This window comes from Salvelinus sp. IW2-2015, linkage group LG16 (genome assembly GCF_002910315.2).
Source record: "Salvelinus sp. IW2-2015 linkage group LG16, ASM291031v2, whole genome shotgun sequence".
NCBI lineage: Eukaryota > Metazoa > Chordata > Actinopteri > Salmoniformes > Salmonidae > Salvelinus > Salvelinus sp. IW2-2015.
In genome coordinates this window covers 20,329,251-20,350,168 of record NC_036856.1, presented here as the reverse complement: position 1 = coordinate 20,350,168, position 20,918 = coordinate 20,329,251, and the positions used below count along the sequence as shown (strand labels likewise).

Sequence of the window (20,918 nt, the reverse complement as noted above, 5' to 3'; positions counted from 1 at the left end):
ACAGGGGCTGAGTCACTGGCTTACTGGTGCTCTTCCATGCCGTCCCTAGGAGGGGTGTGTCACTTGAGTGGGTTGAGTCACTGACGTGATCTTCCTGTCTGAGTTGGCGTCCCCCCTTGGGTTGTGCCGTGGCGGAGATCTTTGTGGGCTATACTCGGCCTTGTCTCAGGATGGTAAGTTGGTGGTTGAAGGGTCAGTCTGTTATATCTGGAGTACTTCTCTTGTTTTATCCGGTGTCCTGTGTGAATTTAAGTATGCTCTCTCTAATTCTCTCTTTCTCTCTTTCTTTCTTTCTTTCTTTCTTTCTTTCTTTCTTTCTTTCTTTCTTTCTTTCTTTCTTTCTTTCTTTCTTTCTTTCTTTTTCTTTTCCTCTCTCGGAGGACCTGAGCCCTAGGACCATGCCTCAGGACTCACTGGCCTGATGACTCCTTGCTATCCCCAGTCCACCTGGTTGTGCTGCTGCTCCAGTTTCAACTGTTCTGCCTGCGGCTATGGGACCCTGACCTGTTCACCGGACGTGCTACCTGTCCCAGACCTGCTGTTTTCAACTCTCTAGAGACAGCAGGAGCGGTAGAGATACTCTTAATGATCGGCTATGAAAAGCCAACTGACATTTACTCTGGGGTGCTGACTTGTTGCACCCTCGACAACTACTGTGATTATTATTATTTGACATGCTGGTCATTTATGACATTTGAACATCTTGGCCATGTTCTGTTATAATCTCACCCGGTCAACAGTAGCGAAGGGACTGGCCACCCCTCATAGCCTGGTTCCTCTCTAGGTTTCTTCCTAGGTTTAGGCCTTTCTAGGCAGTTTTTCCTAGCCACCGTGCTTCTACACCTGCATTGCTTGCTGTTTGGGGTTTTAGGCTGGGTTTCTGTACAGCACTTTGAGATATCAGCTGATGTAAGAAGGGCTATATAAATACATTTGATTTGATATTATGTGTAGGTCTATATGAGTTGCATGTTAAATGCAAGAGTCATGGATTTACGTAGGCCTACAAGACAATTACAGTAGGTATAGGGTAGGTTATGCTTTTATGTTAATATAATGAGGATTTGAGTGCCCAAATTTTGTCCCACCTACATTTTTGCTGGCCCTGTCATCAATGGATTTCTGCCTATGCCATTGGGTTTCAGAAGACATAAATGCAAAAGTATCCCACTTTTTATGAATGATGATTATATGAATTTAGATGGATATAATGAGCATTGGGATTGACTTTTCTAAGCAAAATTATAACTTCTAAAATGTTTGACAATCTTTCAGCTGTCAAAAGTCTTGCCATCCTGTGACGTTTGTGGAACGAGTTGTTTTTTTCCATACAGACTCCTCCCCCAGAATCTTGGCCAAGTGTAAAGATGGCGTCGGTCATGGAGGGACCGCTTAGCAAATGGACTAACGTCATGAAAGGTTGGCAGTATCGCTGGTTTGTTTTGGATTACAATGCGGGTTTACTGTCATACTACACGGTGCGTATTTTCTTGTTCTTGGTAATGAATAAGCCGATAACCTCGTGGTGTCCGGTAGTATAAGTTACCAATACATTGCTTGTCAAAACCGAGTACTGGAGTGAGCACAGAGGCCTGTATGCCAGGAGTTGGGTTTGGGAATCTCAGCTGGCAGAAAAGGGCGGCGACTTTCCGCGACAGATCCATTGTTGACCAATCATATCCATGCTGGAGGACCAACTAACAAATTAAATGCCAGTATTTTCTCTACTTCCTGGAATTCGCTAACAATAACTACGATGTGCGGTGATCTTTTCCTTGTTGCTAGCCTGCAGCATTTGTCATCATTGTATTTATCTAATTTTCATGTCAATGTTTTGCTGTCAGTTAGACTTAAACACTGTTGATTATTCGAGGCATTAAAAGCTACGTAGTATGAGTAATATATAAGCATGTCAATAAAGGGTGGAGGTAAGGTTAGCTACCTAATCATGTGAAAGTGAGCGCTTTTTCCCCCCGAGGTTGTTTGCTTAACTTGATTGCCTGCGTAATAATAGGATTGTAGAATTCACCGTTATGGTCTACTGTCACAAGAGTCAGAGTTAGCAGACATTGCCTAACCATGCCATCCCTCTTGTTGATTTTTAGCTGATAAGCTTTGTCGAAGGCAGGTGTATCATTAATTGCACCCGTCATAAAGCTACATAAGCTGCTACCGACATTTCGACAGCCCCCCCACACTCAGTTGACAACCTAAGCCACTTGATTCTATCATTTTAAACAGCCTGCCACTTTGGTGGGTAAACTGAGGGATGAGGCTGGAGATATGTAACMATTGACAGGGCTATGTATGAGTTGGGGGGGGGGGGCACGCGATCACCAACACTAGACAATTGAGGAATGGAAAAACGTCACCTGGTCCGACAAATCCCAGTTACTCTTGCGTCATGCTCATGGTAGAGTCAGGATTTGGCGTAAGCAGCATGAGTCCATGGCCTGGTGTCAAAAGGGCAGGCTGGTGGCAGTGGTGTAATGGTGTGGGAAATGTTTTCCTGGCACAAGTCAGGGTCCCTAGATACCAATTGAGCAATGTTTCCATGCCCTGAAGAATTCAAGCTGTTCTGGAGGCAAAGGGTGGTCCAACCCAGTACAAGATGAGTGTGCCTAATAAACTGGCCAGTGAGTGTATATGACCATGAACAGAAGGAACTTCATGAAAATATGATCCACTGTGTCACATCAAAATGGTTCTATCTCACAGGTAACCATAAATATGCCCATTTTACTGTCATTCGCGAAGATGGGAAGGTTTCACAAAGTAGGTAGGCTAAACTCAATATCTCAATCCCAAATCAAACTATCTGCTGAACAATGTGACCCTTCAGTGAATGACAGTAATAGGGGCACTTTTGGTTACAGTGTATGTCATCTATAGCCTGAGTGCTATCATGTACACTTCTTGTCACGCTGAACATTTGGCTTGACAATGACCAATGAAGTTGGCAAGAGCACAAACAGATTTGGGACCAAACTATGTCGTATGTATGTGTGTGTGTGTGTGTGTGTATATATACAGCTATGCATGTGATACTTGCAGATGAGATGCAAGCACTTACAATTCAGGTTTGCAGCTATTTTTATCAGAGAATCTTGGCTTGCTATATGTATGAAGTTCCATGAACTTTCCACTGGTGAACTTGATAATGAATAAACAAACTTGGGGTGGAAATGTTTGTGAATGGAGTATGGGGAAATTATATATATATATATAAAAAATAAAGTGTGTTCTTGAAACCTAATTTGTTTTGTTTTCTTCTCTTCATTTTCAGTCCAAGGACAAGATGATGCGTGGCTCTAGAAGAGGTTGTGTGCGGCTCAGGGTAAGGACCTGGCCTGTTGTTCATCGTCTGCTTAGAGGGAGAGTTTGCACCAGCTAATTGAGTAGCTATTTTTCCTAACTAGCCTAATTATTTTATTTTATTTGTCTATACAATACACCGGGGGTCCACGTCCAGTACTGCAGGGTATCCACAAATATATATTTATAATAAATGCATTTTGTTTTACATACCTACAGTAGAAAAGAGGAGAATATCTTATTTCTCAACTCCAATTACACTCACTGGAGTATCTGACATCGGCACCTGCATCGCCGGGATGCCTTGGAAGGGCTCCCTGAGCAAGAAAAGGTTGAAGAACCCTGCAATACAAGGCTATTAAATATAATCACTTGCTATATGTTTGTGTACAAATATTGCCACTAGATGGCAGTGTTTGATGTATTCTAATTGGACTCGACAGTTACAAAATAGGATTTTAATGTGGTGTTTCCTAAAGGATCCGAGCTGGCCCATTGTGTCTTGCCCTTTTTCCCCCCTTCTGTCCTCAAGGAATTAAGGATACCTAATTTAGTAGCAAATGGTTCTCAGATCTGTTTGACTTTGAGCCAAATCAGAGGTTTTACTTTTAAAGCTTGACAAATAGTTCGATTGAAATGTGGGAAAACTTGTTTAGCATATATTGTTTATCAAGTGTAGGTGTATCATACTGTGTAGTTATCTTTGTTTAGTTTTTTTGACCTGTAGTTATGGCAGGAATTTGTGAGGGATCTGATGCAAAACCCAATGTCAGAACCTGTTTCTTTTTTGCCTAGAGACTATGTTAGCAAGACCTTCAAAGACATCACACATAGAAATATCTACATACAGAGTAGCCTTGAGAAAATAACATTGGCTAGATTCTCTTCGATTGTTGGAGGTTTCATGCCAGCAACTACATTTATAAGCTTCTTTTTCAGTCAGATGATAGATAATTCAATTACAGAGACATTTCTCATGTGTTTCTTCAGTTTTGTGTGCTGGTTTTAAAGGGATACGAGCATGTTATCTTCAGTACTATCATACTACTGTGCTATACATTTGACTACTTCCAGTAGTTAGTATTTACGATTCCCCTCCTTAGCTTTAGACTAAGACAGTACTGTGGATTTTACTTATGGCTCGTGGAATTTTCTCCTTAGACAGATACGTAGGCTAAATGCACACCACGTGTATAAACACACATATCTTAGTCTACATTATTTATAGTCTTAATTCCACTCATGGTTAGTTGAACTCGCGTTCCTCATTTTGTCTGCCTCTGTGTGAAGCCGACAGCCAGGGCATTGTCTTTTAATGAGTCATCACATAGTGGTTCTAATGTGATAATGGACGCCTACACCTCATCAGCAGTACATGGGAAGTCTTAAAGTAACTTTCCAGAGAAAATCTCAATTTCAAAGTTAATATTCTGTTAACACACCCAAATAATGTTGTTGACTCATCCTATACTCGTATTTGTGGCCAAAGCATAATTTGGAGAAAGAACACTTCAAAAGCCCCACCTCAAACTGAAAAGCTTGCTATTGCCTCATGGAGGATGATGTCATCCTTCTGAGGAGGATGAGCTGGCCAATCAGCAGTCTACTCGCATGAATATTTTGAGCGACCAGTATACGCCCACACCATTCCAACACAGAAAGCTGCTTTTTAACATGAGTAATAGTTACACATTTTTGTAAGGAAAACTATTTCACTCATATTGTAATTAATTATAGGTCCTATTTAATATACATCTGGAAACACTGGACAGTTACTTTAATGCAGATTTGTGACTTATCAAACATGTTTTATTTAAATGGCATATGCTTATCTTTTAATTAAAACATTTTCAGGTTGGTTTTGACTGGCAGGCATGTTTGAGATATACTGTTGCAAGGTGCCATGCTACAGCCATAGCTCTGCAATGTTTTTCTTTCCTTCCTTCCTTCCTTCCTTGCTGCTGGTCACTAATGTCTCTTCTCTACCCTTTCTTGCCTCTGACTCCACCCAGACACCCCCTCCTCTTTTCCTCCTTCTCCTTGGTAGGTGTGTGATAGAGTGAACAAGAGAGAGGGATGGTTACGTCTCCTCTCTCACTGCCTCCTCTTCCTTTTTGCTTTTCCAGGGAGCTGTAATAGGAATCGATGATGAAGACGACAGCACATTCACCATCACTGTGGACCAGAAGACTTTCCATTTTCAAGGTTAGTCTCTTGTTCTTTTCTTTCTCCTCCTCCTCTCCCTCACCTCCCACTTTGCTCGCTTCCCTGTCGTTTGTAGTGAATCCATCAATGCTGCATACTGCCGGCTGCTCACATGTAGGCTCTATTTGTAGCTTGTTCTCTCTCGCGCGCTCTCGCTCTTTCCAGCCTTTTTCTTCTTAGTTTTTAAAGGAGGATTATTTTGTCGGTGCCCTAACACAAGCAGACACACACCACACACGTCGAGCTCTAGGCATTTGAATGGCTAGTCGTCTAGAGGCTAAAGCAAGATCTATTCCACAGCAAGATTCCTCTGTAATGGAAAGAAGCGAAGGAGGCTGTATTTAATTATTTTTTTGAAGATTGCTTGCATTTTCTACCGCCTATGGGAATAAAGAAATACTGCTGAGCTGCACTGCCAATCCACACCCTGAACACTTCAGAGACAGGTCTGGTCCCCATCCCAGACCCCTCTCACCCCACCCCCTTCCTCCGGCCAGCAGCTGCACCGACCATTCACCCAGCGGACCACTCTCCTCCAGGTCTCTAACCTCCTTCACCCTGTCACCTCCATCGCTCCCCCCACACAGCCACCACTACCTCCACCGCCACCAGCATTCTGTCCACGGTGGACCCATTTCGTCCACCTCCATGCCCTCTCCTATTGCTATGTTCCGAAACTGTATGCTGTGGCTCTACAATAGGAAGGGTAAGGAGATGCATGAGGTCTGCATGCTGGCCTCTTGTCAGGTCGAAGGGCATGGCTCGGTGAAGCATTGGTTGTAACCTTTTGTTACACAGGCATTTGTGTTTGTTTTTGTAGCTTACTGCTTGGTTTGATTTTCATGTTTAATTTTTTTTAATGTATAGTGGTTGTTTACCATGGAAGAAGTATCGTATGGAAGAAGTATCGAATGTTAAAGGTATCTTTAAAAAATATATTTTTAGGCTAAGTTTAAAGAAACAATATTATGAAAGATTGTTTCTAAGAGGTGCTTTGTGAGGTCACCAGTGTTTATTGTGATTGTTGAGGTTGGTGAATTCTATGATATTATTATCGGTCTGATTCAATTTGATATTAATTTCATATCAAGTTGGTCGAGTTAGAATTCTATGGTCATAACCATGTTTTCATTTTGTCTTTTGGTCTACTTGCTCAATTATGCGTATCCAGTCAATTTTATCGGAGTTCACCTTTTAAAAGATGCACTTGTGAAAAAGGATGCTCCTCCAAATGATTCCTCCAAGTTGGAAAGTAATTATAAGATTACATGGAAAAGATGGGAACGTCATAGCCATTTCACAACCCATCTATCACCCAAGCCTATAGGAATTGTTTTTAATCACCTACATCACAACAAGGGACATACCAATTTGCACTTGAAAAGGTTACCGAAGATGTATGGGCTACTCTCCCAGATGTTGCCTGCTGGAGAATCATTACTGTTGTATACATCCTTGTAAAGGATCCAGCTGATGTTACACACATTTATTCTGGTGTGGTGCTGCGGCAGGCAAGCAGGGGGGCTGTGTCATCGGAGGAGGACTAAAGCAGAGCATGGGTGAGGTATGGGGTGGCCACAGATGAAGGCTGCGGAGAGAGTGAGAATTTGTATTTCTATTTAGAGGAGCATCCATAATTCATCTGTCTCTTCCTGGCGGAGCATCAGAGCTGCATGAGAGGCCGTCAACTTCCCCCCCACTTCCAAAGCAGACCTTGTGTGCAAAAGAGCTCTACATGGCCCCATACAGACAAAGCTGCTTAGCCTGGGAAACTGCTGAATGCATTGGCCAAGCCCACGATGAGCAGGTCGCCTGTTGTAGAGAGGGTGTCTAGTGGTTCTGGTAATGTATGACATACCCAGTCTTTGGAGTATACAGTGGGTCCTCATTTACCGTGGCGCGGTATGCTACGGCGTGTTACAGTGCATGACATCATAGTATTTATGTTAGCCGTTGTTGCCGTTAATGCTCGTTCGAACCACCAGAAGGAATCTTTGAGGGCATCTTTATGAAGCTTGTTGGTGCTTGCTTCCTTTTCCAAATAATACTACAGAGGTCCATGCAGGCCAGATGTTTTGATTGCAATAACCTATCTGAAAGAGCGTATTCTAAGGTTTTTAAATATTCTAGTTTTTCCCAACAACACAAAAATATTGCCCAGATGGTCTCTGTTTCAAAATATAACGTTTTGCTAGAATAACCTCCGCCCCATGCGTAGCCTACTAGCAACAATCAGCAAATACCTATTTGGGAAAAATATCCTTTCTATTTAATTCTGTTGTATTCCATCATATTATTATTGTAAAATATACAAAACATTAGGAACCCCTGCTCTTTCCATGACATAGACTGACCAGGTGAATCCAGGTGAAATCTATGCTCCTTTATTGATGTCACCTGTTAAATCCACTTCAATCACTGTAGTTGAAGGCGAGGAGATGGTTAAAGAAGGATTTTTAAGCCGTAAGACAATTGAGACATGGATTGTGTATGTGTGCCATTCAGATGGTGAATGGACAAGACAAAAGATTTAAGTGCCTTTTGAACAGGGTATGGTATTAGGTGCCAGGTGCACTGGTTTGAGTGTGTCAAAAACTGCAACGCTGCTGGGCTTTTCACGCTCAGCAGATTCCCTTGTGTATCAACTACCACCCAAAGCATATCCAGCCAATGGCAGGCCAGTGGTCGAAAACGAGTCTTTGATAGGGCTATGACAGTAATTGGATAACTGTGACATTGACGGTTTTGGGTCAAGACCATCATGAAAATAAAATATGCTAGTTAAAAAACATATGTTTTAGCAACTTTATTTTAATATAGATATACCTTACCCATAGCCGATAGTTAACTATTTGATTATATGGTATTGTTTTGCTAACTTAGTCCTTCTATTAAACTGTATACATCGCCTCCTCTTTTCGACTATCTTTTGATGCGCTCCAATCAGCAAATCCGCTATATACATGGATAGGAGAGATTCTTTGAAGGTCAATTCAGTTCATTGAAGATGGGGTGGGGTAAAAAGTGGGGATTGGGGCTAACTATAATACCTATACAGTAGATCCTATGGGTGGAGGTGGATGGGTATGCTTTTTTCATTGTTACAGTAAATTGGAGGAGTGAGGTGATAAAGATGGCTCTCGTAGCAAAACAAATGTAACAGCTAACGACGATGGAGAACCAGATGACTTGGATCAGTCTGTTTGCAGAATATGTGCAAAAAGCGTACCTATGAAGAATTCCAGAACCACAAACGGGACACCGATAAATGGAGAGGTCTGGCAGACAGTCTAACTTCTTATGTAGGAATGGTGCCCTTCAGAGTGGTGAAGAAACCCACCTTCATAGAAATGCTCTGTAAATTTGACAGTTAACGGGGAGAAAGTACAATATTTCTCTCAAATAGCGGTCCTTGTTCAACAAGGTGGAGGTTCAGACAGCTAAAGGATGTCTTATAATATATATATWTTTTTTWATAAATAATAAAAATTGTATTTGCACTGGTCAAGTGTAGATATGACTGGACACTTAAATCCCACTGTTTGGAAACAACCTACATGGTGGAATCCCACACAGCCGACAACCTGGCTGACGTCCTGCGTTCGGGCTTGACTGGGCCCTTGACTAAAATAAACTGTCCTGTATCACCACAGACACTGGGGCCAACATTGTGGCAACTGAACTGGCCTTGGCTAAATTGCTTTGGCCACAATCTCCATCTTGCTGTCACCAACGGTGTGAACAGCGAGAGCACATGCACAGAGGTCGGGTTCTAAGCCTATGTAGAGCCCTAGTGAAGGCCCAGATGGAGGTGAACCTCAAATCACAGCCTCATTCTGGTGAGAAATTAAGTTTAATCAGCTATAATAACCATTTATTTATAGCATATTCAATGTTAAAAGAACAAGCTATGCTATGTGAAATTATTGTTCATGTATAATTATGTTATTCAGATGCCCTAGGAAATCAACAAACAAAGTAGGCATATTTCCTTGAATCATTCAAGGGCGGGATCGCGGACAGATTAAACCTAATRCTAGACTAAATTGCACTTTTAAACTGGACTAAATGAGATTGCATTTCTCAGACATGGTTTAAAATAGTCTGACTTGCCCTAGTCTAGATTTAAAAAGTCTGGGTTCCAGAAGGATGATTTAGAGCTAATCTAAATAATGGCTTAAATTTAACCTGGACAGAGGCAGGTTTAACTTCAGATTAATGGATGTGTGCCCCCAGATTGTTCTGGGCAATGGAGGAAGATGGATTAACTAGACAATTTCATTGATGATCAAAGAGCACCACCAAGGCCAGACAGAAGGGTGCTTATAGACAGGAGCAACCCACTGAATGATTTTGATTAAATCKATTTCCGTGACCTTTTACGTATGTACTAAGAAAATGCAGCTGACATTTGTTTGCTTGAACCAAGCCTTTCATCTGACTCTTTGGGGAAGGCCCATCCTTCCTTCCCTACAAGTTCTGATCACCTTGAGGTTTATGGCTGCTGTAACCTTCTATCGTGAAACAGGATATTTGTGTGGCGCAAGTGATCTGACTGTATGCAGAATAGTCCACAAAGACTGCAATGCTATATGTGAACTGAAAGACAATTACATAAAGTTCCCTCATGCTGCTGCCCAAGCCAACGACAAGGTAGAGTTCTATGAATATGGGAACTTCCCACATGTAAATGGCTGTATAGATGGATGTCATATTCCCATCGTGTCCCTCTACAGCAGATGCCGAGGAGTGTAGGAATCTTAAACTGGTTCTCAATAAATGTACACAGTGTGGGCACTTCCAATTTGCAGTTCTCCAACATTGTTTCACGTTGGAAAGGGGCAACTCATGACTCAAGGATTTTCCAAAACTCCTCTTTGTATGCTCAGCTTGAAGGAGGACAACAGAGTGGAACCATATTTGGTGACAGTGGGTATGCACAGGTTAACTTGTTGTTCACCCCCTAGAGCATTGGGCCAGTAACCAAAAGGTTGCTGGATCGAATCCCCGAACTGACAAAGTAAAAATCTTTCGTTCTACCCCTGCGCAACTCTTAACCCACTGTTCCCCGTGCGCCGAAGACACGGATGTCGATRGAGGCAGACACCGCACATCTGATTCAGAGGGYTTGGGTTAAATGCGGAAGACTCATTCAGTTGTATAACTGACTAGGTATCCCCCTTTCCCTATCTTCATGCAATAGGACCTGAGCAACAACGGAACAACCAAGTTCATATCCTCACCAGAGGTGTAGTGGAGCGCAGGTTTGGTGTATGAAGAGTCATTTCCAGTGTCTCAACCATATTGCGCTTTCAACCTAGAAAGATGCTGAATTGTCATAATTGCAACAGCAGTGCTTCACAATTGCCTCAAACAGCATGGTTGCCCAGATCCTGGCATTGAGGATGACCCAGATGTTCCCATGATTGAGGCAGACAATGACAGAAATGGACAAGTCTGCAGAGATAATTTTCTCACAACAAAGATGGCTTAAGGGATTGAAGCAAACAATAGCCAACTCAACATGAAGGATTTGCATCTTCATATCATGCTCTTCTTTTAAGTACATTAGATTGTGCTTATGAAATTCCATGGCCAGTTTCTCATGCATGCTCAGCCTCTTTTGTCTTTGTCCTCCAATCTTCCCTCCTGGCTGCTGCAGATGTAGGGGGCTGACCTTCATCCTCTTAAGAGAAGTCTCCTCCAAACTATGGCGATCATCCGCCTCTAGAAAATGATTACATTGCTGCCTTAGAGAACATTAGTTCTTCAAGAGTTAAGTTCATTACATTTTTATTATGGGAGTGCAAGAGATGACTGACAACATTACATATTCTCTGCAGTCTGGGGATGGCACATGTTGAATGAATGTGTCCTACCATATAAGGATTGGAACGGTCCCCCATCTAAACTGTCCAAATGATCATCATCTGGGATACCTTCCATTGGTTGCTGGCTATCAATTATCCCGGTCAAGTCCCCCAGTTCATCTGTCTCTGGTCTTAACAGTGTTGAAACACTCCCTACGAGCAAAATAATTTGTCTTTAAGTAGATTTTTGTTGTTCCACAGGACCATAGAAAGATGAGACAATATAGCAATTATATTACAAATGATGTATAACATTGTTTGTTACATTTCTGTCACACATACATTTAGGCCCCACTGTTATGCAATAACTAACATTTCAAAGTGACTCTGATTTGTAAAAGTGGGCCAACAATAAATACAGTATCTTACATGAAGCTGTTGTAGCGTCCTTTTGTTTACCTTTTCATTTGAATTCATTACAAATGGTAGTCCAGGCATTCTTCTCGTTTTCTGTTGAAGCATGCTGTTTGTTGTCAATAATTGGGTGGTTTGACACAATTCGCTGAAGAGTTTTTTTWATACATATTTTTTTAAGTAAATAAATATTTTACCTCCGTCCAGTGTTTGTTTTAGGTGACTTGCTCCAATTCCACACGATGCTTATGTATTAGTGTCCCATCCCTGGTTATTGTAGCATCCTCAGATTAGCACCAAGTGCACATCGTTAATCTAATCAGGCTTCACAAAGATGAATTTGTTAGTCCTTATTTACCTTAACTGGGACTCCTTAATCTAGAACTAATACATCTGAAGTTAACATCTCAGGAAGCATTTTTTAAATCTGGATTCATTTAAGTAGAACTAGCTTAGTCCTGACTTAAATCTAAATCAAATCACATTTTATTTGTCACATACACATGGTTAGCAGACGTTATTGCGAGTGTAGCCTAATGCTTGTGCTTCTAGTTCCCGCAGTGCAGCAATATCTAACAGGTAATCTAACAATTCCACAACTACCTAATACACACAAATCTAATGGAATAAGAATATATACATTATAAATATATGGATGAGCAATGACCGAGCGGCATAGGAAAGATGCAATAGATGGTATAAAATACCATATATGAGATGAGTAATGCAAGATGTATGTAACCATCACTATTAAAGTGACTAGTGATCCATTTATTAATGTGGCCAATGATTTCATGTCTGTATGTAGGCAGCAGCCTCTCTYTGTTAGTGATGGCTGTTTAACAGTCTGATGGCCCTGAGATCGAAGCTGTTTTTCAGTCTCTCGGTCCCAGCATTGATGTACCTGTACTGACCTCGCCTTCTGGATGGTTGCGGGGTGAACAGGCAGTGGCTTGGGTGGTTGTTGTCCTTGATGATCTTTTTGGCCTTCCTGTGACATCGAGTGCTCTTGGTGTCCTGGGGGGCAGGTAGTTTGCTCCCGGTGATGCGTTGTGCAGACCGAACCACCCTCTGGAGAGCCCTGCGGTTATGGGCGGTGTAGTTGCTGTACCAGGCGGTGATGCAGCCCGACAGGATGCTCTCAATTGTGCATCTGCAAAGGTTTGTGAGGGTTTTAGGTGACAAGCCAAATTTCTTCAGCCTCCTGAGGTTGAAGAGGCGCTGTTGCACCGCCTTCACCACATTGTCTGTGTGGGTGAACCATTTCAGTTTGTCAGTGATGTATACGCCGAGGAACTTAACTTTCCACCTTCTCCACTGCTGTCCCGTCGATGTGGATAGGGGGGTGCTCCCTCTGCTGTTTCTTGAAGTCCACGATCATCTCCTTTGTTTTGTTGACATTGAGTGAGTTTATTTTCCTGACACCACAGGAAAGTGCCCTCACCACCTCCTTATAGGCTGTCTCGTTGTTGTTGTTGGTTATCAAGCCTACTGCTGTTGTCGTCTGCAAACTTGATGATTTGAGTTGGAAGTGTGCATGGCCACGCAGTCATGGGTGAACAAATCAATTCTGTCCACGAAACTGCGCTTCAATGTTGCATAACCGAAGGCTCATTGTATTTTCACAACGAAATAAGCTTCTTTTTTTTTTTGCCAATCAAACTCTACTTAAACCACTGATTATACTTAAATAATAATGATAATCTAGAAAATATTATGGGAATCCTATGTGTGTACTACACTAGAAAGAATGATTTGGAGGATAATTTGCTTGTTTAAAAAAAAAAGTGGGGGAAAAAAGTGAAGGAGAAAAAAAAGCTGTGGATTGTTTTTAAATCGCAGAGCCTGTCGGAAGGCAGCGGATTCGGTAAATAGGCTACCTAATAGATTGAGTCAGTAAAAGAGAGGCCGAGCCAGGCATGTCACAATATTTAAAAAAAATACAGTACAAAGCAATTGGCTATTGCTGTAAAGAGAAGACAGATTTGTCTTAGTTATAAAAATTCTCAATTTACAGTAACTGAGCAAACAGTTAATGGCACTAGCAGAGCATATCCCTGGTGAGTGTGCATATTCACTGTCTTTATCATTGGTTCATTGTCACTTGAAAGTTGTATTAAAAAAAGATTCTATAGAAAAGAAACYGAAAATAAATATTATTAGCCTAAATGATGAATATCCATTTTACTCATCACATTAGGAATAGAATGCTTCATATTTTTTGGGGTGAAAATTAGCTTCCCCAACTCACGCGCCGCCTATGAGCAGGACAGTGAGGCCTAAATGCGCTAATGTTGTTCCTTTTCTAATGCTGTGCCCCCCCCCCCCCTCCATCGAGTACTCAAAGTATTAAAATAACATGTATCCACCAATCCAAAGAGGGGAATAGGTGAGAGTTTGAAAGCCCGCTCTTCCTCTGTGGACAAAGAATCCCATTGTTGCTCTGTCAGACGGGCTACATTTTTGGTATTTTATTAGGATCCCCATTAGCTGTTGCAAAAGAAGCAGCTTCTCTTCCTGGGATCCACACAAAACACTATACAGAATGACATAATACAGAACATCAATGGACAACAACAGCTCAAAGACAGAACTACATAAAAAAAAGAAAATGTAAAGGCACATGTAGTCTTCATATCAATGCATACACAACTATCTAGGTCAAATAGGGGAGAGGCGTTGTGCCGTGAGGTGTTGCTTTGTGTTTTTAAAATCAGGTTTGCTGTTTTATTTGAGCAATATGAGATGGAAGTAACTTCAATTAGGGCTCTATATAATTATATTTGCTTTCTTGAATTTGTTCTGCATTTGGGAACTGTGAAAAGACCCCTGGTGGCATGTCTGGTGGGATAAGTGTGTGTCAGAGGTGTGTGTAAGTTGAKTGCAAACAATTTGGGATTTTCAACACAATGTTTCTTATAAAAAGAAGCGATGCAGTCAGTCTCTCAACTCTTAGCCAAGAGAGACTGGCATGCATAGTATTTATATCAGCCTTCTGATTACAATGAAAAGCAAAACGTGCCGCTCTGTTCTGGGCCAGCTGCATCTTCACTAGGTATTTCCTTGCAGCACTGGACCACACAACTGGACAATAATCAAGATTAGTCAAAACTAGAGCCTGCATGTCTTGCTTTTGGAGTGTGGTGTCAAAAAAGCGGAGCATCTCTTTGTTACCGACAGACCTCTCCCCATCTTTACAACCATTGAATCTATATGTTTTGACCATGACAGTTTACAATCTAAAGTAACGCCAAGTAATTTAGTCTCCTCAACTTATTCAACAGCCATACCATTCATTACCAGATTCAGCTGAGGTCAAGAAATTAAGCAATGATTTGTACCAAATACAATGCTCTTAGTTTTAGAGATGTCCAGGACCAGTTTATTACTGGCCACCCATTCCAAAACAGAATACAACTCTTTGTTAAGGGTTTCAGTGACTTAGCTGTGGTTGCTGATGCGTATATGGTTGAATCATCAGCGTACATGGACACACATGCTTTGTTTAATGCCAGTGGCAGGTCATTGGTAAAAATAGAAAGAGTAGAGGGCCTAGAGAGCTGCCCTGCGGTACACCACACTTTACATGTTTGACATTAGAGACGCTCACATTAAAGAAAAGTTCTATTAGATGGTTCTGAATCCACGATATGGCAGAGGTTGAACAGCCATAACACATGTTTTTTTGGTCAATAATATCAGGCTGCACTGAAATCTAACAATACAGCTCCCACAATCTAATTATTATCCATTTCTTTCAACCAATCATCAGTCATTTGTCAGTGCAGTGCATGTTGAGTGTCCTTCTCTATAACGTGCTGAATGTCTGTTGTTAATTTGTTTACAGAGAAATAGCATTGTATTTGGTTGAACACCATTTTTTCCAACAGTTTGTTAAGAGCTGGCAGCAAGCTTATATGTCTGCTGTTAGAACCAGTAAAGGCCGCTMTACCACTCACTAATTCCACTGGGTAGCGAAATTACTTTGGCTTCCCTCCAGGTCTGAGGACAAATATTTTTAATCTGAGTCTAGAGGAAAGTATGAAAGATAGGAGTGGCTATGGAATCAGCTACCATTCTCAGTAGCTTTCCATCTAAGTTGCAATGCCAGGAGGTTTGTCATTTATTGATTGATAACAATAATTTTTCCACCTCTCCCACACTAACTTTACAAAATTCAAACTTGCAATGCTTTTCTTTCATTATTTGTTTTTTTATGCATGACAGTTCAGTACAASATTGGTTCCCAAAGACCCATAAAATAATACACAACTCCTTGTACCTTGACACGAATGGGGTATGGTGGCCGACAACCTTACAGAGTTACAGTTCTTTCAGCAAAAAAAAKCAAATCACTGCGTTTGCAGTGGGCTAATGAGCTAAAACACTAGAGAATTGGAGCCACATTGCCTGGTCTGATGTATCCCGGTTCCTGCTGTTTCACGCTGATGGGAGGACTAGGGTATGGAGAAAACAATACATCCATCAGGTGCATCCCTTCATGRCTGCAATGTATCCATATGCAAATATTTTTTTTCAGCAGGATGTCGCCACAAGGCTAGGATTGTCCAGGAATGGTCCCACAAACATGACAGTGAATTTGGCTTACTGCAGTGGCCTGCCCAGTCACCAGATCTCAATCCAATTGAGCATCTGTGGGATGAGATTGAATGAGATATTCACAGTAGAGATCCACTACAAGCCAACTTGACACTACTGTGGGAAGCATTGGAGTTATTATGGGACAGCACCACTGTGGAACGCTTTCGAGTCCATGCCCCGATGAATTGAGGCTGTTCTGAGGGCAAAAGGGGGTGCAATGCATATTTAGGTGTTCCTAATGTTTAGTACACTCAGTGTATGTGTGACTGGAAGTAGGACTGAGAAATATAAACGTGTGATGTCCGCTAAATGAACATGTTAATTTCATTGACATGGCGCAGGCATAGCCTCCGCTACTATAGCACAAATAGCATAAATCATTCTTTCTTAGTATTCTGTCTTGTCTATTATGTTTTTTTTATGACCTTCCTAAACAAAATATTAATAGATTTACTTTGTGTATATTAAATGGATTTATTAGACTGGTGGCCATTGGTACTCGTCAAGTCCCGACTGTTCTACTGTTATAGGGTGCAACAGATTTTCATGGCGCATTGAGGATGAAATGCTCAGAAATGCAAATGTCTTTTACGATATTTATATAAAAGTAGGCCTACTGTTACTGTAATTTCACATCTAGGAAAAGTCAGGGACAGGTGGGTTGAAGGTTATTTTAATAAAGTCATTGAAATTACGTCCAACTGTAGGCCTAAGAGTGTGTCCTGTTTAACGTACCTTATTGGCGTGAAGGCCTACTTCAGCATTTGGAAAGTATTCAGACCCCTTGACTTTTCCCACATTTTGTTCTATCCTCCTACACTTCTTGATTTTCTTATTGTTATTATAATTCTTATTTTAATAATTATAAGTAATGTCATTATCATTAGTAGGCTTAGTAGACTAGCCCTGTATACCCACAATTTGAGCGGTAGGCCTAAGAGCATGCCTTTTACAGTAGCATATGTATAGCCTACCTAAAACATCTGTTAATACATTTCAAGTCCCTTAAAAATAGAAATCAACTCGGCAAAAGTCTATTGTCCTGCTTCTTTTGTATTCCAATTAATTGATTGAATAGGTATGGCTGCCAAATAATTTACACCTGGCTCATAGCTTTGTAGCATATTTACAGTGCACTTTCAGTCTGTTGAAGTGCATCCCAAGCTTTCTGAAGTACATTTTATTTATCAACAATTACATTGAGCAAAGGGCACTCACATAGGCCATTCACAGTGAGTGCATAAGCCAATACTCCGCCCAACCCTGACCATCTTCTCCCTCACCCCCTTCAACGAGTCATTCTCCACCTGACTCTACCATTGCCACCGAATGCATCTTTCTGTTGTTGTTAATTAACATTCCGGTCTCAAATAAATCATTACATATAATCATATACGTATTTACCATAAGAAGCGCCTTCTGTCTTTGTGTGGTAACAGGGTTAATTACACGTGATTACAGTGTTAAAATATAAAAAACTCAAATGTTAACAGTTCAGGCATTCATTCCAAGTGGTTAAGGTTTGGGGAAGGCTTAAAACAAAAAAATAAAAATGATGCGCTACGACGGTTCGGTATCAGCATTAGCATTGTGAAATGCGGCAGCGCAAATTGATATCGAAGTCTATTTCTAGTTATCAGTCTGCGCTCCTACTCTCATTCAGATGACTGACCGCAGCATTCACACTTAGCCAAGCTATTAGACTATCTTTTTGTAAATGAATAAAGGTGTGAATGTTTCTGTACGAGAGTCTTTATCCTCGCGACCTAGAGTCCAGTATTGGGCAAATAAATCCACTGGCGGTGGTCCTGGAGTTGCGAGAACATGGTTAAATACAATGGCCCAATTACACTTGATTTTCGAAAAATAAGATACTTGTGCTGTACAGCCCGACATAAGAAATCTGAGTGTTGAATTTACTGTTTTTGAAGATATTGTTTTTAGCTTTATTTGTAGGCTAATTCAGGCTTTCGTTCATAGACCATAAACCAGTGCAGCTGGTAAACGTTTGAGTTGGCCTTTACTAAATAAATGTATCATTTCTGCAACCTATATTTGATTTTGCGTATTGTTTAAGTTTCAATTAAACAATTTTATTATCTAAACAATATTGATATAAATATCTTATATCAGCTATCGACTTTCATTAGGTTATTAAAAGGCTATTTCAAAGCGATTTTGAGTTGTCAATGTGCAACATTGTGAAAATATAAATATATTTAAATTTTTGATCGTATTTTGTTGGGTAATGGAACACGAGGCCCCTTATTTCTTCAATATAATCATTTCTTCATTCATAAAGGTAGCCCTTTCCCGCAGTCAAATGACCTAGTGGCCTCATGGGTGGAATGTTAAGAATTTCATCATCAACATTGTTTATTCAACATTTGAAAATCCAGTGTTTCAATGTCAAACAGTTTTGTTATTTCAGTCTTCTGTGATGTATATCATGTGTAATATTGGGATGCAAACTCAATTTAATACATTTCAGCTCTATATCTGACATGGTACAGGTGTCTTTTTTTTTTTTTTTAAGGCCATAATGGGTGAGGTGCATATTTTTGTTGTTGTTTCAAAGTATATTTGTTTTAAGACTACCACGGAACACTCTGTGACCTTGATTTAGCCCACTGCAGTAAAAGGTTATTAAACCGATAGGTCTTAGGGCCGCAGTAAATTTTATTAGATTACCAGGTTCATTTTCCAAAATATTTTACTGCCTGCAGTATGTAGGCCTACAGTAGAGAGGGGGTAGCCGATTTATAGCTTTAATATGCTTGTTCTCAACATTGATGGAAAATTAACTAAATAGGCTAGGTGTGTTGTAATTTTTCCAAATTCACAGCACGCATCTGATTATTCATTAGGATTTATTTGATTTAATTTGTTGACATTCATTGTAACCATAAAGTCACAAATAATTGGAACACAAACAACATGAGCAAATTAACTTGGTCAAAAATGTTCTTTAGTGAAGATGATCAGAAACAATGTGTCGGTACTTATTTGTGGCTTTGGTTCAAAATGAGTCAAAATAGCCTAAATGAATCAATTAAATTGTCTAAATAAATTGGTACATGTAAAATATTGTCCGACATTCTGCTAATTTTCTGATCTATTAAACATTCGATCTCCATACAGTTTTCTGTCTATCTATTCATTGACATTATTCATTCAGCAAGGAGAGAGACAAATAAGTGCCTAGGTACCAACTCTTTTTCATTGTGCCCAAAAGCGTAATGTGGTCCAATTCTCCCTTGCGGTGGTCTGGTGCAATGACACAGTAATGTAATGTACTATACCACAACTTACCTCAATGTCCCACGGCATAGTCTCGAAACGTACTTCAACCCCCTCTCTCTCCTCCAATCAAGATACTACTTTATTGTGTTTGCCAAAAACTGTTGTGCGTCACGCCATCTAGCTTCTCTCTCTGTATTACAGAACATTCCATTAATTTTGCCAAATGATGGGAAGCAGAAGAGGTGAACAGTAAATAATTCACATCCTTTGGAGGAATCCTGAAGAGCAGTTTGGATTAGTGTGTTTTTAGGAATGTGATAATGAATAAGCAGAGAGGAAATGGAGTCATGTCATCTGCTGCTTGTTAGACACACTGCTAGCGCCAGTCTGAACACTGTCACCTTGCTGAAGGCTCTCGGGTTTTTCCACTGCCCATCTCTGTATCTCTCTGTGCCTGGCTATCAGTAATAAGACGTGCTCTAGAGAATGGCCTCTTTGTGCACTAATGGCCCAGGAGTTGCACTTTGCTTTCAGCCAGAGGAGCCACTCTACCTTCCTGGGGAGAAGGGAAGCATTAGGCCTTAATTGGGTTGTGAGAACGTGCCATGTCATGGCCTGTTTGGGCTCAGTGTTGAACACTCAGGCACTGCACAGGTTTCTGACCTGCCTGGGCCTCAAACCACCACATTCATACCAAGAGTTCAGATTTTCCCAGTTCATATTATGTGAATGAGGGAAATTATAACCACAAGGACTACCAAAACGGAAGTGTTTTTGCTGTACAGAACAATAGTTTTATTGGTCTCCAAGTTATGTAAGTGTTCAATATATTATATTAGTGTTAATGATTTGCTGTTGCTATCACTTCATCAGCAATGTCTGTAGCTTATATCACACTCGAGACTGACCCCAGTAATGATGGTTGGTGTTATGACAGATGGTGTATCCTCTCATGAGACTGCATCCCTCTGTTAGTAAGGAGTGGCCATGTTTGGGATGCACTGTAAATAGCACACAGAGATGGCACATTGCTTGCTTGCAGGTCACAGATAGGTGTGGAACTGACCAAACAGTACATCCTCACTGTCACACAAAGAGCTTAAGGTAGAAGGGAGATGCATCATTAGGTCTTTACATGCCATGCAACCAAGTGGTAACTACTACTGTTTTCACATAGGATTTACGGTATTTTGCCTGTAACAAAAAATTGGGCATTGTTTTATATGACCCCCTTAGAAACAGGCCAATTATTACCACATTCTTGCCTGCATACGCCTTTTATACTTCCTGTGTGCATGCCGGCATGCTGGGGACCAGTGGTAGTAGTGG

General features: G+C 40.9%; 1 protein-coding gene across 3 annotated transcripts in view; it reads left to right on the top strand.

Annotated features, from left to right (window-relative positions):
• Positions 1–1,343: 1,343 nt before the first annotated feature.
• Positions 1,344–20,918, top strand: part of osbpl9 (oxysterol binding protein-like 9) — a 47,483-nt gene continuing 27,908 nt past the window's right edge. For all 3 annotated transcript variants that reach the window (XM_024003872.2, XM_024003871.2, XM_024003869.2), the window contains exons 1-3: positions 1,344–1,478; positions 3,287–3,337; positions 5,442–5,520. In XM_024003872.2, coding sequence (XP_023859640.1) covers positions 1,368–1,478; positions 3,287–3,337; positions 5,442–5,520 — 241 coding nt within the window. In that variant the 5' untranslated portion in view covers positions 1,344–1,367. The remainder of the gene's footprint in view (positions 1,479–3,286; positions 3,338–5,441; positions 5,521–20,918) is intronic.